General features: G+C 36.1%; 1 protein-coding gene and 2 long non-coding RNA genes across 14 annotated transcripts in view; 1 reads left to right on the top strand and 2 right to left on the bottom strand.

Annotated features, from left to right (window-relative positions):
- The window catches only part of LOC106025441 (uncharacterized), a 188,363-nt gene that overhangs the window by 71,471 nt on the left and 98,660 nt on the right, over positions 1 to 18,232 (bottom strand). For 4 of the 12 annotated variants that reach the window (XR_010050832.1, XR_010050836.1, XR_010050833.1 and 1 more), the window contains 2 exons: positions 9,605 to 10,350; positions 6,570 to 7,330 (listed from right to left, as the gene is read on the bottom strand). This is a non-coding gene — a long non-coding RNA (uncharacterized LOC106025441). Of the gene's footprint in view, positions 1 to 202; positions 313 to 6,569; positions 7,346 to 9,604; positions 10,351 to 18,232 lie in introns of all 12 variants that reach the window. The other 8 variants (XR_010050837.1, XR_010050834.1, XR_010050835.1 and 5 more) reach the window with 8 other exon arrangements.
- Scn9a (sodium voltage-gated channel alpha subunit 9) overlaps positions 1 to 18,232 on the top strand; it is a 79,153-nt gene that overhangs the window by 8,362 nt on the left and 52,559 nt on the right. The window contains exons 7-13 of the mRNA XM_063259204.1: positions 5,682 to 5,745; positions 6,617 to 6,758; positions 8,485 to 8,691; positions 10,248 to 10,535; positions 12,624 to 12,995; positions 15,543 to 15,672; positions 16,848 to 17,086. Of these exons, the coding sequence (XP_063115274.1) occupies positions 5,682 to 5,745; positions 6,617 to 6,758; positions 8,485 to 8,691; positions 10,248 to 10,535; positions 12,624 to 12,995; positions 15,543 to 15,672; positions 16,848 to 17,086 (1,442 nt within the window). The remainder of the gene's footprint in view (positions 1 to 5,681; positions 5,746 to 6,616; positions 6,759 to 8,484; positions 8,692 to 10,247; positions 10,536 to 12,623; positions 12,996 to 15,542; positions 15,673 to 16,847; positions 17,087 to 18,232) is intronic.
- On the bottom strand, positions 2,217 to 6,551 carry LOC134478298 (uncharacterized). Its single transcript, XR_010050839.1, has 2 exons — positions 5,224 to 6,551; positions 2,217 to 3,815 (listed from the first exon to the last, which is right to left on the bottom strand). It is a non-coding gene; the product is annotated as an uncharacterized LOC134478298 (long non-coding RNA).

The following is an 18,232-nucleotide window of genomic DNA, read 5'->3' as shown; positions in this document are numbered from 1 at the left end:
TTAATTTCTGGTCACACTGGGAAGTAAGCAAACGGCAAATCTCTGAATTATAAATTTTAAAACTGTTTTCTCATGGTGTGATTTGTCAGTGTGAGAGAGCAGAAGGTAACATCTCCATTTCTGGCTGAAGTAACTGGATGGGTAGCTGTGGTTAGTAAGGGAAAGGCAGCCAGGTTTTTAGGGGACAGTCAGTGTTACTAACCTGAACTTCGGACATCCTCGAGATGTCCAAAGGGAAATGTAGATAGTTGGAGATTAAAGTGTATAGATCAGAAGAACTGGCGTGCTTTTGTGATACAAATTCTGAAGTGACTGGCAAAAAGAAAGGACATGCAAGGAGAGATGTTTATAATCAAGAAGATGATAGACAATGAGGTGTTTTGAGATATTCTGATATTTAGAACATAATCGATTCCACAACTCTAATATTTAGCATTCAAGTAAACACAGGGACTCTTCTCCCAAAACGGACACAAAGAATAAATAGTCAATTAAGGAAGAAGAAAACAAAGATACAAATAATGAATTCAAGACAATAAAATATATTTTGAAAAGGGAATATTTGTAAAGAAAGATACTGCAAAACCAAGGACTAAGGGCGAAAATAGATCAGTATCCATTATTCTTAAGCAACATAAAATGTATAGGAGATATTCGTGAGGAAAGTGTGGAAGCAGTACATGCACAAGATCAAACCAAGGCAATTACACAGATGAGTAAGAAGTCAAAAGAGGAAAAAATAGTACGGGTGAAACTTTTTCCAAGAAATTTTACTGAAAAGATCAGAATAATGTGACAATCACTAGTATTTTTTAAACATGGGTTTTTGTAGATCCTTTTTCTTAATGCTAGAAGTGAATTGATAGGAGTATAATATATCAAATAATTTAGGGTAGTCAGGAAGAAGCCAGGCTTTTGAGATAGTGAAAAAGCAGAAAGGAGAAACATTTCTACTGATGTGAGCAGAAAGATGGGGATTATTAACAGTTATTAAAAGGTGATTATTTAAGCCTATGGTTTTTATTTTCTCCAAGAAATATATAATGGAATCATTGACTGAGACTGGAAAAGGAAGGAAAAATTCCTACAGAGAGTTTGCAGCACATAATCATGTTAGAGAAAAGAATTTCTGTTTATTTGTAGAATGAGAAATTGAAATTATTTTGAACCCCAATTTGATATTGAATATAATTCAGTTAATATGTAACAGTTCTCTTGGTTATGAGAATTTCTCCACCAATATTTAGCTACTTAGAAGCAACCATGGAAAAGATGCTTCTGGATTATGTGTAGGTCAAGGGGATGATAATGTATACCTGTGGGTTTAAACGAGACAAAGAAAGAAGTGAACTCAAGATTTTCTTGATAGATCACGGCAAGGGATGCGTTCAGTGCAGTGGCATTCCTGAGATATCGAAGAATTATCCTGGTAAAAGCAACCTACAAAGAAAGCTGAACAGTATCTCCAGCATGTTCTTGTTCCCATGGCCTTTTTAGAGGTGTTTTTCAAAACCCATTTTCAAATAAAACAATCAAGGTGTAGTTTTCTGTTTAAAAATGCACAATTTATAGATTTTTCTAGTTATGACTCATTATCTGCTCTGATGCTCCTCAAACACCTTTTGTTTTTACTATAGATGAAAGTAAGATCATGTAGTTTGTTGCTGCATTTCCAGTAAGTGATGTACTAAAGTACATGAGTTGGGCTAAAGTGAGATGCTCTTTTACTCCTATTTTCTGAATGCTTCATATTTAATAGAGGCTTATGGAAAAGCCACAATACTGCTCTTTGCTTCTAACAGAGATTTCCTGTCTCCACCTGCAGATCTTTTGTTTGCAGACTAAACCTTGCAGAATGCTGTAAGGCACTTGTAGACACTCCGCCCAATCTGATTCCAAGCACTGGTTTCCCCAGTTATTTTATTCGTCTTTGGTTGAGAAACATACCTCCCCTCTGCAGGCCCAAGCCATGTGCATTTGTTACAAGTTTCTCAGTGAGGGCAGACAGACCTAACCATAGAATTATATTTTATTACTTCACTCTACTGATCTGAAAATTAATAAAAATTTCTGCAATGATCTTTACTAGAATAAATATTAACTATAGATTTTTGTTATATCAATTTTCATAATTTCTTATTGTTCTCTTGTGTGAATTTTTTCTAAGAAGTTGCAATTTATCCCACCATTATACACAATCTTTTTGTTATACTGAATTGTCTTTTTGAAATATATTTATTGAAAAAGTAATCCATGTTCCAAAGGGCTCCCCCTTTTAAAATATTTTGTCATATTTACAGAGTTGCACAATAATCACCATTATCTAATTCAAAATATTTTCTTCTCCCTCAAAAGAAGTCCAGAGCCTGTTACAGTTTATGAACCACTTTTTTCCCAACGCCCATTCCCTGGCAAGCACTAAGGTACTTATTCCCTGAATCTACTTGGTCGGCACATTTACTATAAATGGAATGGAACAATCTCTAGCTTTACTTCCTTTACTGACCTAGCATAATATTTAAAGTTTATCATCTTGTAGTATATATCAGCATTTCCTACCTTTTTGTTGTTGAAAAATATTATGTTGTGTCCCTGTATTATATTTTGCTTATACATTCAACAGTTGATAGATGTTGGTTGTTTCCAACCAATTGGTTGTTTTCAGTTATGAGACTAATGTTACTGTGAACACTCATGTATAAGTTTTGGGGTGGATATGTTTTCATTTCTCAGTGCATGCAAATGGTGGAATTAATGAGTTATGATTCATCATCTTTCAGAATCCATTTTGCAAATTTTATTTCTCTTTACATTTTAGTTTCTCTTCTCCTTAGCTATTCAAAGTAAATGATTTTAAAATCAATTATTCTATTAATTCAGTGTCTCCTTGTTTAGAAAGTATTATATAAATGTATTAGTAAGCAAACCAACCAAGGGTAACAAGAAAACGTATTTTTAGAAAATATTTTTAGAAATAAGGAAGAGGATCAGAGAGAGATGGGAGGGAAAGACAGGGTAAATGGGATTTAAAATTCAGAATTTTTACTGGCATGTACCAATATATCAAAATCTTATTGTTCTATATTACTTATATATACCAATAACAACAACAAAACCAGATAACACACCTTAGCCACCTCTCCTATTCTTGTGTTCTCAGATCCTTCATCCCTGAGGCACAGAATGTTTTCAAATAAGATATTTATGTACATTATAATTTAGATTTTCACCTTGAACTATGAAGCTTCACTGTTTTATGGTTATTTTAGAAGTGAAACAGAGTGAAATCAATTGGTCTGCTCTGAAAATGTACAATAGTTTATTAATGATAGCTCCCGTCTTCCAACAATTAGTGCCATATTTGTCCATCACTGTTACCACTTTACATGCATTAGACTCTGTATTCTATTCAGCAACCCTGTAAAGTACATATTCTTAACCACATTTTATAGATGCAGCAGCTGATGCTTGAGGAAATAAAGATAATTCAGTTGGTAGGAAAGGATAGAAGCAGTACTGAAATCCAAGAATATCTGTCTTCAATGTCTTAATTCCATTAGAAGTCTAAAAATCTCCCAAAGATCATATTTTTCTTTTACTTGAGCCACACAGAAATTTGTGTCCTTATTAAAAAGAATGGATATTTGTTACAAGTTTCTCAGTGAGGGATATTTGAAGGCGATTAGAAGAGTTTCAGTAGCTCTTTATCCATTTACTACTGGAGGTTAGATCTGCCCCAGGTGGTAGCAGTGAGCCTTACTCAGGAATGACAGAGAACAGGATCACTTTACTTTTGAAAACAGGCAAAAAGTATGCTACAAAAAAACATAAGGGATGAATTTATTTCACTGTCATATCCTCAACACCTGAAATTTAATACATCCAAAATAAATATTGATTGATGAATGAATAATAGCAGAAGTTCAGAAACAAATTTTGCTCATTTATAGTACTTCCTTGCTGATTCCTTTGTCTCATCTGGAGTACTTTGGAACTCAGCTAGGGGAGCCTTTTCTTCCTTTTGTCTCTGTCATGGTTTATGTCAGTGGCCCCAATCCTCAGGCAATTATGCGTTTGTGATTGGCTCGTTGTCTAGCACTCAGTTTGGTGGTGTGAGTGCTACACTCGCCTAGAGGTGGAACCAGGGTATGATGTAAGGGCATGAAGAAGGTGTGTCTCTCCATCTTGCCTGGTTGCTCCTTGCTGTTTGCAACAGCCATGAACTGTGGCCCCACCATGCGACACCGCCTTGGAGCCACCTGAGTATGGACTGCAACCTCCAAGAACTGTAGATAATAAACCATTCCTTCTCTAAGTTTGGGCATTAAGTATTTTGTCTCAGTGATGAGTGAAAAATAACTAAGACAAAAAAAGTAGCTGAGACACTTTCCTTCTTCCCTGTATACATTCCTTTCCTCATTTTCTTCCCCTTCTCTAGCTCTGGGAAAACTCCTTAAATTTCATCCATCTCCTTGATGATGGCTCTATCCTTGATTGACCTGCTGACCTCCAGATTCTCCTATCAGTCAAACTCTCTATTTGAAACTTTTCATTTCATACCTAATAACCATCTCAAACTAAGCATGGCTAAAAAAAGAGCTCTTCCTGCTACTCCTGACCTCCTCATCTTAGTAGCTGGAACCACTGTCTGTCTTCCCAGGCATACACCCCATATTTCCTCCATCAGCAAGCCTTATCCCCCACATTTCCACCCCTTGTTCTCCATATCCAGACTTGTTTTCTGGGTTATAAGCTTAACATTTCTTACTACGTTCCCTTAGTATGTCTCCTTGTTTCTGAACTTGTGCTTCTGAACTTTACTGCGCAAAGCAACCACCAGGGCATTTCAAAATGCTTGTGGTGTCTGGTAGGACCACTGTCCACTTCCACTATTTTCAGTTACACCTTAAACCCAAACTTCTTTTCATGATCTTCAAAACACTTCACGATCTGTCCTCTGCATGCCTCTGTCGTGAAAACCCCCTACTATTCTCACAGTGGCCATCCTGGCTGTCCTGTTAATTCTCCTTACATCAACCTGAGCTCTGCTATGCAGCACCTACCTTCTCTCTCCCCCTCCCCAAATCCCTCCTCACCAGAGCCCCCTCATGGCTGCTGTCCTCACTCCATCCAGATGCCTATTCAAGTGTTATGTTTTAGAAAGTTTTCACACCACAGCTTATCACATTATCTGAATTTGTTTTCTCTAGAGTACAGTGGTACCTCAGTTCATGAATTTGATTCTCTCCATGATTCAGGTTGCAAACTGAAGAGGCCAAGAACTGAATCACATTCTGTGTTTAGCTTCAATGTTGACCTTTTGGGGAAATTTGTCCAATTTGGCTTGTGACTAGAGTTGAAGACAATTGAGGTCATGAACATAGTTTTTCACTGTGTAATAAATGATGCTATGTATTTGTTAAATAGTTGTGTCTTTCTTCTCCAGAACTTCTACACCTAGACAGAAAGAAAGCCTTGCAAAATTGCCAATCTTACCTTGTTTACCATCATATCTATTGCCTGGCCCATAAGAATTTATCAGTAAATATTTGAAGCGTGTATGTGAAAGAACAATAAATGAATGGTATTCATTGGTTGAGATCACCCAGATACACTTGACTTACTTGCTCTCTCTTCTAGTTTATACTAAACGCTATATTGTTCAAATTCTTCCTAAACAGAATATGTTTATTATTTGGAGGGATCCAAAGACGCTCTCCTCTGTGGTAACAGCACAGATTCAGGGTATGTAATATTTGTTTTTTTCTTCTGAAAGCTTAAAAAGATTGAAAAATCATGTGTAATGAGATTGCTGATCAGAACCCTTGATTCTATACTGTTAATATACATTTTTTGGCATTCTGTTACTCAGTGAGTCCCACAGTGAAACAGGATTTAAAAGTGTTTATAGCTAATGTACATGCTTGAAAGCAGGAGTTTGGGGTAGAGTTTGAATTTTAAAAAGCTGTGAGTCCTGTAAATCTTACAAAGATAGAAAACTTATTTACATATAACCTTATCAAAGTTGGTCAAATAGTGTCAGACTTTTCTTCTTTCCAGGAAGAAGAGTAACAGAATCAATTTTTCATTTTATCTCAAAGTTTTATTCATTCTCCAATTAAATACTACTCTTGGGTCACTGAGTGTAATGTTTTGGCCACGCTACAGAAAAGGATCACTTATCGTGACTCAAGTCCATGTGATCTGCCTTACTGGTTCTTTTATACAACTTCATTTTGCAGCAGAGAATTTATTCTTGCTTTTCCTAGAATGTCTCTTCATAAAATGTTTCCCGTATGCAGTAAGTAGATAAAGAAATCTGCACTGTTCGTCTTATTTCAATTTAATACTAATCTTATCTTCTTAAAGTTATATGTTTTTATCCTGTTTTCAAGAAAGAACTGTATCTGACAACATTTAAATAATTTGACAAGGTCAAACTAGTGAACAGTAGGATGAGATTTAAACCCAGGTTTCCTGACTCCAAATCACGTGCACTTAATTGTAGCTCAGTATTTTTCCCTATGTACAGAACCTTAACTTTGTAACTTTTTTTAAGTGCTCTTTACCTGTATCCTGCAGACGTTCCAACCGGTAATGTTCTTTTTCCTTGCAGGCAGTGTCCAGAAGGGTACACCTGTGTGAAGTTGGGCAGAAACCCAGATTATGACTATACAAGCTTTGATACCTTCAGCTGGGCTTTCTTAGCCTTGTTTAGGCTAATGACACAGGATTACTGGGAAAACCTTTACCAGCAAGTGAGTGTTAAGAGAAACATGCAGTTCTGAATGACATAAAAATGTAGTGCTGGTTGTCTGCCAGCTTTTAATTGTGGTTTTTAACAACTCTTTTGAGAGTAGAGAAAATGCTACCATTTGTTATTAAAATTAGAATTGTTTTATCCCAGCATCATTAGAGCAGGTAGTTCTCAGGTTATAAATATTTTCTTGTCCTTTCTGGAGAAAACTGATCTTTAGATCATTTATCTTCCTCAATATATCAATGCATGTGATCCAAGGAAAATAACAGGAAGCACACTATAATATTCTTCCCAGTCTACATGTGTACCACTTTCCTCATGTGCTTGGCTGGGCTGTCTTGAACTCATGTGGCTTACCTATGCTCACGTGACAACCATGGTTTATTTGCAAGTCTTACTCACAGGTAAAAATTCATTTCTCTAAATTCCCCTCTCCCAAGTCAGTTGCTCAACACTTGCATCAGTTCATCGCTTTGATCTCTTTCACTGTAATTTTTGTTTGTCTCCAACGTGAGTGTGAACCTCCTGGATCCAAGACACTGTTAATGTGTGTGTTCTCGGTACCCAATCCTAACAGGAAAGAGACTGAAATGAAAATTTGTTATGATAAATAATGAATTATTTTCTCAGAATTGCTATATTCTTCCTCTGCCCTATTTTGTATTTACTTAATAAATATAACAGTTCAGACTCAGAGGGATCCAGTGTCAGCTCTGTGTGCTCGATGGAGATCATGGCAGGCATGAGAAAAACTTGAGGGACCCTGCAGTGACTCGGCCATGCCTGGGGAACTCAGTTACTGCATGAATGGGGCTAGTCCTGATGCAAGGTACTAGATAGTGACTTCAGGAGCAAGCAGCCAGTGGCCCTGGAAGTCAGTATTCTTTCACTGCCTGAGGTTAGAAGAGAGAGATGGAGCTTCCCTTGCCCTTAGTGGGTCCTGGGAGAATGCTACTGGGTTGCAGCTTGCTTTGGAGAGGGGCGATGGAGAGAATGCATACACAGAGTCTGTCCTGGGCAACTAGTCTCTGCAGCCTCCGTGGTTCTTACTGGCTATTTGGGAAGTTCCCAGAACGGGCAAGGGGTGAGTCCTCAAGACTGTTTCTCTCTTCACTGCTATCCAGGTGTTGATTTTCCCTGAGTCTTTCAGACATGACTGCTCCTCTTGACGTGACATTTTCATTCACTTATTGTATGCATTTGAATGAACTTAAAAAATTAAATGAATGATAAAAAGCACATTGCACTTTAAAGTGATCAAACCAGTTAAACAGACCAGCTTATTTAGGTTTTCTATATTCTTATGTTAGCGTTACACACTGTCATTAATACTTTATGTTAAAAAAGAAAAGATATGATTATAAGAATAAAAAAGAGTATAGATATTACTGCTCCTAAATTTAAAAGTGAATATCAAAGACAGTTTTATTAGTAATTTTCAGATTCTTAGAAGCAAAAACACAGAATTATTACATTATTATGCTTAATAATAATAATCATGAATTACATATAATTTTAGTACAGGTCTATCAGATTGCTATATCCTTTGTATTAATAATGTTTGTTTTAATATTAATCATTTTCTATGAAAATATTGGGTTTTTAAATATTTTATGAGATTATATAAAACAACTCAATTTATACATGCTTGATATACCATTCACATCAAAATAATTTACTTTAAAAACTGTATTAATAAAACAACAATCTCCATTTTTTTCCAGACACTGCGTGCTGCTGGCAAAACCTACATGATCTTCTTTGTAGTAGTGATTTTCCTGGGTTCCTTTTATCTAATAAACCTGATTCTGGCTGTGGTTGCTATGGCCTATGAAGAACAGAACCAGGCAAACATCGAAGAAGCTAAACAGAAAGAGTTAGAATTTCAACAGATGTTAGATCAACTCAAAAAAGAGCAGGAAGAAGCCGAGGTATTGTTATTTGGTTTAAAATTTTTCCTAGAAGTAAAAATGCAAGGGGTAATGACAGAGGCCCTGTAGTCTGTACTCAACCTTCCCCAGGTAGATTTTCCTTAAGTTTTATATACAGACTGTATTATCATTTGTACTACGATTGAAGGAAACCTTTCTGGACTTGGCTACATTGACACCGTTCCCATAATCAACTCCCTGTCCCATACAAGATGTCCCAAGCCTTTGCTCCAAAAACTATTACCAGCAGTGCTTAAATATATGGGACCATGCAAGCTTCCATAATATAAATGATGCATTTCCCTAGAGTGACAGTTACGCTAAAAGCATTTAAGAAAAACATGTGGTCTATGAAAAAACAAAAAACAACAAAGAAATATGCATCAATTTTGTTAATGTTGTGAATATTTTTAATATAAAATCTGAAATTTAAAAAAATCATATCAATGGTTGCAAATACTTTAAACTAAGTCACAGATTCTTGAAGATTCCTCTTAATGCTCTTCAGTTGAAAGCTTGAGAAGGCTTATATTAAGAAAACCTAAATTCAAATATACTACAAGAGTCTTAAAACTTCTTTGATGATTTGATCTTATTAAATCTCTCCAAGAGATATAATGTCATTCCTACAGAATAATAATCTTTCATGCAGAGGTATTTTGATACACTAATATACACGGCATAGTATTTCAATACATCTAACAATCAGAAAACATATTTTGAAAATTTAGAAAATGCTTAAAAGGATGATTATAATTTTGTATCTTAGAGTATTTATGAACCATAGTATTATGTGTTTAAGAACATTATATGTCTTGAGGAAAAAGATATTAAATAATGGTGGATTAAATAATAAGATACATTCAGAAATTAAAAATTATATAAATGTATAAAAAAGGAGAAAGATACTAACCTCATTTATTTTGGTGGGGTAGGATTATAAGTTCTTTTCTTCTTTCATGTATATCTAGTTTCCCAATTTTTTGAAAAAAATTGTCCTGTTTTTTGTTTCTCAAAATGTTCATACGGAGGTGATATATGCACTACATTATCCCAGATACAATTCAGGAGCCCTTAGAGGCGCATAAGACGATAATCATTGACCTTACAGTTTTCTGTAGATACAATCATTTTTAAATCATTCATCTGAATTTTCAAATAATGCCATCTCAATAACCTGGTCTGATCAATTGATAACATTGAGTTAATTATATCAAGAAAATCATTATATATTATACAACTTATATGAGTTTTATGTCCCCAAACTACCTGACAAAACTTTAACATATAATACCTACAATTGCTTTACTATAAGCAAATTAGTAACGTCTAAGAGCTCAATTCCCAAGTACAATTGAACTTTATTACAGTGTGGGAAAAGCAGCAAATATGTGATGTATAAGCTCTCTGGTCATTGTGCAAAGAAAACTGTCACTTCATGTATGAAGAATATAATCACACGCATAGTGTAACTAGGTGGGTGGGAGACATGCACCTGTGACAGGGTTTCCAGAGTCTTCACCTGAGTTATGGTGAGCATTGTCTTGGTTAAACAGGCAATTGCAGCAGCAGCAGTTGAATACACAAGTATTAGACGAAGCCAAATCATGGGCCTCTCAGAGAGTTCTTCAGAAACATCCAAACTGAGTTCCAAAAGTGCTAAGGAAAGAAGAAACAGAAGAAAGAAAAAGAATCAAAAGAAGCTTTCCAGTGGGGAGGAAAAGGGAGATGATGAGAAGATGTCCAAGTCAGAATCGGAGGAAAGTATTCGAAGGAAAAGCTTCTTCCTCGGTGTTGAGGGGCACAGGCAAGCTCGTGAGAAGAGACTCTCCACCCCTAATCAGGTATTGCAAACTCCTGGCAGGAAAGATCGTGGTGTTCTAGCTGGGGTAGGGGACTCCAGCACAGAAATGTGAATGGCTTCATTGGTAAGCATAGGTAAAAAATGTTTGAAGCCTGGTGTGGGGGCACACACCTGTAATCCCAACACTCGGGAGGCTGAGGCAGGAGAATTTCTGCAAGTTTGAGGCCAGCCTGGACTACAAAATCAGTTCAAAGCCAGCCTGAACCACATACTGTAACCCTGTCTCAAAAAGATAAAAAAAAAAATCTGTCTGGACATTTGTGGAAAAAAGAAAGATATACTAAGATTTCCTATTGAGTTGTTCATTTCTGAAGGTGCTTACAGTCTGAGAATTGTCATGTCTTCTTCAGTGCTCAAATTTTCTAAAACAAACTACTAAGAATCACTTCAAAAATGAACATACTGTTTACACAATGGATTACTTTCCATAGCTGCTATTCGTCTGTAGTCTTAAACACTGGGTAAAAAGCAAGTTTAATATAGTTTATCTTCTTTAGTTACCACTGTAGAAATTCTCTCTGCAGAATACCAGGTACCCAGTGTGGAACTTTATAGATGCCTTTGAGGTCATTTGTCTCCAACTCTATTCCATCTGCTTCGTAGTCCCCTAGTCTGTTCATTCTGCTCCTGTGAATTTCCCTTTCCTTTTCTTTGTTTCTCTACTGAAAGTGCCATCATCAGGCCTCCTTGCTTATGGATGTATGCAAACAAAACAAAACAAAAATGATGAAACATTGCTTCTACTTCCTTGACATTTCTTTCCACCACACAACCTCCAAAGCCATTTTCTTATGAAAAAAAAAAAAATTCTTGTCCTACTGCCCAAATAAAAAAAGGGAGAAAGAAGAAAAGAGTCAGTTGAAAAACCACTCACTTCCTACCCATGCCACTAACTCTCTTTGGCTTGGCATTCCTGTCCCTCTTTACCTTTGCTCTCAGGTTCCCCAAACTAGAGTGGTGGCTCTTGCCTATAGGTTTGGACATTCAGGCCTTTGTCACCTAACATGCAGTTTTCTCTAACTGACGACATTTTCTTTGTCATTTTCTGCTGACATAACGTCACTCTCTCTTTACCCATTAGCTGAAGTGTCACTCGTCCTACAAATGTCCTTGGTCCTCTCCGTGTCTCCATAACTGCTGTTTAATGCCCATTTCAGAAATTTTATCCTTCTCATCTTTGCTTTCATTCAAAATTTCTAGCTTCTACTATTTCAGTTTGTAAATTTCTGCCAAATAAACAGAGAGGCAGTCCCTGCCTTCAGAGGTTTTGTAATTTAGATTGTGACCAGGAACATGAATCCAAATGATGTTATAAAATAAATAGGACTATGGAAGCCCAAGGTAGTTTTCAAGAAAACACCTTGTCATACTCATTTTCCATTGTTTATAATGCTGTCACCGTGTCCTTTAGATAGTCAGCACTGATGTCTTTTGAACGTGATACTTCCAAAGAATTTTCATTAGATACTGATTTATGCAAACAATTTCTCTTTGATGTGAATCATATTAACATGATCGCCTCCCTTTTTGGTAGTGCACAACTTGTTTTCCAGATTCCAATATTTCATGACTTTATAAGTGCCCTGCTACTTAAAATATTCTTTAAAACCTGCCTTAATTTACCTCTCAGCATGTAAAAAAGGAATTGCAAACATCATACAAAGAAGCTTTTTAATTTAAGAAAGTGTTGATTTTTTGTGGAATTTAAAGATGGAAACACTAAAGCATAGGTATCAATACCAAATTTTTTAAGTGACATGTCTATGTAGCAAAATAATAATAATAATAAGCATATAAAGAATGGAGATGCCATTGTAAAAAATAATAGTAACAGTAGACAGCTGCACAAATAATTTACCTGGTCCTGAGGATAAATTCTTCAAGATATTTCATTCTTTATTTGGGAGAATTTGTCTTCTTGCTGACTTGCTCTGCTCTTAAACATGTTTACTTGAAACCAGCAAAGTCCGCGGCCCATAGGCCGGGGATGCAGTGGCAGTCTTGTGAAGTGCACTGCTATTTGTGTGCATCCCAGCAGACACATGTCACCTTTTATTTTTCTCTGCAGTCACCACTCAGCATTCGTGGCTCCCTGTTTTCTGCAAGGCGCAGCAGCAGGACAAGTCTTTTCAGTTTCAAGGGTCGTGGAAAAGACATAGGATCTGAGACTGAGTTTGCTGATGATGAGCACAGCATTTTTGGAGACAATGAGAGCAGACGGGGCTCACTCTTCCTGCCCCCGAGATTCCGGGAGCGGCGCAGCAGTAACATCAGCCAAGCCAGTAGGTCCCCCCCAATGCTGCCAGTGAACGGGAAGATGCACAGTGCCGTGGACTGCAATGGTGTGGTTTCCCTGGTTGATGGACCCTCAGCCCTCATGCTTCCCAATGGACAGCTTCTGCCAGAGGTGATAATAGATAAGGCAACTTCTGATGACAGCGTAAGGATGTTTTTCCATAGCTCAGGCATGACTGGCCCTTATTCCTGCATCAGTCTGTCTGCTGCAGGGGCCTTCTGTCTGGCCCATGAATGGCTCTGCATTTTGCAATGCTTTCTCTGATAGAAACAAACCATTAACTCATCAGCTTAATCCTCATACTATGTGTCATAGGCATCTGATTCAATGGTGTTTCACGTTCCATTTTTTAAAAGAATATTTACAGTTGATGTTACATTTGGAGATTATAAATCGGCCCTTTAGAGAACAATTTATAAAAGATACATATAGCAGCACAGAAAATGCATTAATAATGTTGACCTTATTAGTTGACAAGAAGTCCCATTTCTGTAAAGAAATTACAATATTTCTTTACAGAAATGTAAATTTTCACACAGCATCTTATTTAAATTATTCATAATAACAACAACAAGCACATATTTAGGATTCACAACAGCTCTATTAGGTGATATATTACTACCACTGTGTACAAGTGGGGAAATTGAGGTACAGAGAAATAAGAGTTTACCTACGTTCACACAGCTAATGTGTAGCTCTGAAGTCTAAACACAGTTTCAGAGAATGAGCTCCTAACTGCCAGATTCTGCTCTCTCTCTTATACGCAGTCAGCTTATCTTTCAAATTATGTAGCACAGCTATGCTTAATTTCCCCACTTCCCTATGTAAATGAAACGATGCTGTTTAAAGATCTTTTTTGTCTGGAGCTTAGGAATACAAAGAAAATGTCAAAAACACATGCACTAATGCAAACAAACAGAAAACAAAGACAACAGGACTTCTTCAAAGCACCAATAATAATGGAAACAGGGATTAGAGAAAAGTGTGTAAACAGATCTTCCTCATTCCTGGAATTTCCAGGATAACTCTTTACTTACTCATTCACTATGTTGTGCTGCATCACCAAATATGATTAAGGACTTCTACTACCTCAGCAAGCTCTTGATATATGCCATCTGTTCCTAAATTTGTATTTGCAGACTATGTAGTATTTCAAGTGAGAATACAGTTCCATCAAAGCCATGACCATACACATAATTCAGGTGGAAGAATGCATGTACGCTACAGTAATGTGTGGCCTCTGTGCTTGCATGATGCATCCTAAACCTTGCTGCTGCGGTGTTTCTTTTATCAAATGAGCATGTTAAATTTCCTTGAAATCATACCTCAGTTATGTTTTGTTTTGCATTGGTGTGCTTTTTCATCTGTAAGTTATCGTAATTTATTTCAGATTTGAAGATTTCACATTTTTAAATGAGGTTTTTATTTACAAGTTTATTTCAGCAGAGAAAAATCAATACATGAGTAAACTCAAGTCAAAAGACTACAGGAATTATAAATGCAATTACCATAACGGTGTGACATAATAAAGTTCACATGAAAACACTGGATGACAAATAATATTATTTCTGCATCTAAGATGTAAATATTGAAAAGAATTTGTTTTAGTGGAAAAATTACTATTTGAATTGGGGGAAATATTATGCTTCCAGAAAGTCAATAAATGAGATACTGTGATAGAGAAAATATGGTTTCAGAGAGATATTTATAAAAAGTTATTGTAGCTATACATGTCTGTGCATACACACACATATATACATGCACACATATTTTTGCCTGTGTGTCTGTTTGATATGCTTATGATTATATCTGTACAACTACACAATTTTACAACTCTCGAACTATGTATTTATGGAGTATGTGCATGTATGTTTGTAAAATATATATCATGTGCCACACTGCAGCACATAAATGATATAGAGTTGTATAGTTGTTTGTGTATATGTGTGTGTACCTGTGTGTGTATGACTTTGAATTCCAAAAAATAAATATAATGCTTTAAATTTGCTGCCATGCTTAAAAAATAAGCTGTTTTTACTTATATATGAACCTATGTGGTGTGTGTGAGTTCTGTGAAGCGCATGGCAACAGTCTTTAGAGCTGACTAGTGGTCACCTCTTTTGGATGGAGCTCGTATTCTCTATTTTGCTACAATATATATCACTACTATAATTTTCAAAATGAGTCATTTATCACCCTGTAGTCAGCCGAGTTCAAGAGGTATCTTTCGTGGCCACAAGAAACAATCATTACAGTAGTTTTCACTAATGTTGCCAACCTCAAGTAAGAATAAGTACAGAAAAGAATTGGTGAATATTGAGTTCTTTATCTCTCTGCACACATATGGAGGATTTCTTTGCTAATACCTGAATAAATTGGATAACTCAAAAGAGAGTTGCTGATAGCTCTATAATGATAAAAGTAGCAAGTTTTGTTTTTAAATTTAAGTAGTAATTCCTTTAACCCCATAACACAAACATAATGTCAGCACTATTGTTACCCTCATTTACCCATTATGAAAGAATTACGTAAATCTGTGACTCCAGCCAGTGAGTCGCAAAACCATGATTTGAACCTAGCAATCCAGCCTGTACTTTAGTTACTCTCTACAGTATCTTAAGGTTTTGCTTTGTACCCACACTGTATCAGAATTCTATTCTTAAGATTTTAATTGGCCATCGTTTTTTCCAGGGAACTACCATTCACATACGCAAAAAAAGATGTTCCAGTTCTTATTTTCTTTCAGAAGATATGCTGAATGACCCCCATGTTCGACAAAGAGCAATGAGTCGAGCAAGCATCCTCACAAACACTGTAGAAGGTAGGTGACGATGCTCTCTGCGTCACAGTTCTTAAATAAGAGAAGTATAAAGTTAAGGTACCGTTAGCTATGGACATGAAGCTCTTAGGAAGAATTCAAAGAGTGTAAAATAACCTCAAGCATAGTAAAGAAAGAAAAAGGAAACTGATACAATCATTTTTAAGAGTGATTAAAGATGAGCTGACTATGGGGGTGCACACTTGTAATTCCAGCATTCCAGAAACTAAAGCAAGAGGATTTCAAGTTCAAACTTAGCAGAGACAACTCAGTGACTTGGTGAGACCCTGTCTCATACTCTCAGAATAAAAAAAAAAAAAAAAATGTGTGTAACTCAGTGTGATGCACCCGGTGTTCAATTTTCAGTACTGAAACACACATGCAGAGACACATCCCTTGAAGACAGATGACATTATTTGTGGTTATAAACAGACAGTAGACAAAATAACATTTCAGAGATAAATAATAGTAATTGAAGCAGAAAGCTAGATGACAAAGTTACGTGACTTCCTCACTGATATAATTTTAGACAATAACTGGTCTCTCGTCTGATAAGGAAAGAAAGTCAAAGGCTTTTTTAAGTGTTCTGGTCTGCACTCTCTTTCACGGCAGTACATATGCCCCATATTGTCCAAAGTCTGACCTTTCACCTCATGGCCCTGAAGTTTCTGCTTACCCACTAAATTTAGGGTGAGAAGGAAAGGCGATAAAGAGGGAAAATATCTATTTCCCATTTTCCTTTTGAAATCATTTCTGGTATCTTGATTTCATTTAAAAATAGCTAAATATTTTTCTTGACAGAATAAAATTATCTTATTGTTGTCTTGGGATTAAATACACAATAGAAAAATATATACATTTGTGGAAAATAAATATTCTTCTGTTAAGGCAGCACCAGTTCTTCTGTTTCTCACCATGTCAGTGTATTTTTATCTCAAAGATGCTCAGGTATCTGCTTCCAGTCATTAGTTTCACTCCCTTCCCCTCACTTCTGTTGGATTTAGTCAACAGATGGAATGCAAAGCTTCCATATAATATGCCATGTTTTCATAAGGACAGCACTGTGTACGAAGCTTAAGCCACAAGCTTTGATGTTGGACTGTGTTGCTAATTTGTATCAGGGACACATGAACATACCAAGGACTGACATCCTATTGTTGCTTTTGTTTTTCTCCCAGAACTTGAAGAGTCTAGACAAAAATGTCCATCTTGGTGGTTCAGATTTGCACGCACATTTTTGATCTGGAATTGCTCTCCATATTGGATAAAATTCAAAAAGATTATCTATTTTATTGTAATGGACCCTTTTGTAGATCTTGCAATTACCATTTGCATAGTTTTAAACACATTATTTATGGCTATGGAACATCATCCAATGACTGATGAATTCAAAAACGTACTCACTGTGGGAAATTTGGTGAGTTTCTTTTCTGCTGTTATATACACAGAGTGTCTCTCTTTGGCTGTCATTATTGTTATTTTTTTAGGCCTATACACATTCAGCTAATTACTCGTGTCTGGCATGTACAATGTGAACTACTGTGCAGAATCAAGTGTCTAGGTGTATATTCTATCTTCAAATAATTTTGCAATAGTTTAAATTCTATGAATAACAATATTATTTCCATATATGTCACCATTTTGGAAGTTAATAGCAGTTTTTGTCTGCCAGTGTGTCTGTTGAACACTTTGAAATTGATACTTTCCTATATATTTTATAATCACGTTAGCTTCCTTATAAATACACACTTCATGCATTTTTAAAAGCACTATAGACGCATTGTATTGATATAATAATGATGAGGTATCTGGGCCTTCGGAGTCCCAAAGACCTGGATTTGAATTGTGATTCTGGCTCTTATTTATATATCCTTCAACAGATATTTTTGGAGTCCACCCAAGAGGTAAATGTTTTAACTCTCTGAGTTAATATTCTTTGTCTCATTTAACTTTGGAAAAAAGGACTATATTTTTAAATTACTGATCACTCACGCCTGTATCTTCTCCCTGGTTTTACCACATTATCATAAACTTTGAAGATTCATTGTGTATCTTATCTATTTTGACACCACCACATTCAGGTGCTCCCTGCTAATCACTTGATGATACATGTAAACTAATGCAGTTATGAACCTATTTCCCTTTGAAGCCTTTGTGGTCAGATTCTTTGAGTTAAAATGTTTTCAAATGAGCAATAAGCAAGTTTTTCAGTTACTTCCTTGAGTCCCTTGATACCAGTATTATAAATTAATCATGTTTAGCAGTGCACGTTTGTATCAAAGGTTTGGAAGTCTAAGGTCAGCTGTTACTGTGTCAGTTTCTTTTTCCACTTCTAAAGAATTCTCTAAAGAATGAGTCACATGTTCTTTATTCTTCTAAGAATAGTAAGACCAGAGAAAACTGGGTTAAAGTTTCAGTGTCAATCCATATTTTCATCTTCTAAAATCTTGATTTGTGAAAAACAGACCTGAGGATCAGTGGAATAGATTAGAACATGCAGATACACCTACAAAGACACTCAGCCACCTTATCTTTGACAAGGGGACCAAACATGTTCACTAGA

Source organism: Cavia porcellus, unplaced genomic scaffold (assembly GCF_034190915.1).
Source record: "Cavia porcellus strain 051 isolate PalLab524CR breed Dunkin Hartley unplaced genomic scaffold, mCavPor4.1 scaffold_12, whole genome shotgun sequence".
Classification (NCBI taxonomy): domain Eukaryota; kingdom Metazoa; phylum Chordata; class Mammalia; order Rodentia; family Caviidae; genus Cavia; species Cavia porcellus.
The sequence above is the reverse complement of the archived record's forward strand: the minus strand, read 5'-3'. Positions and strand labels throughout refer to the sequence as shown.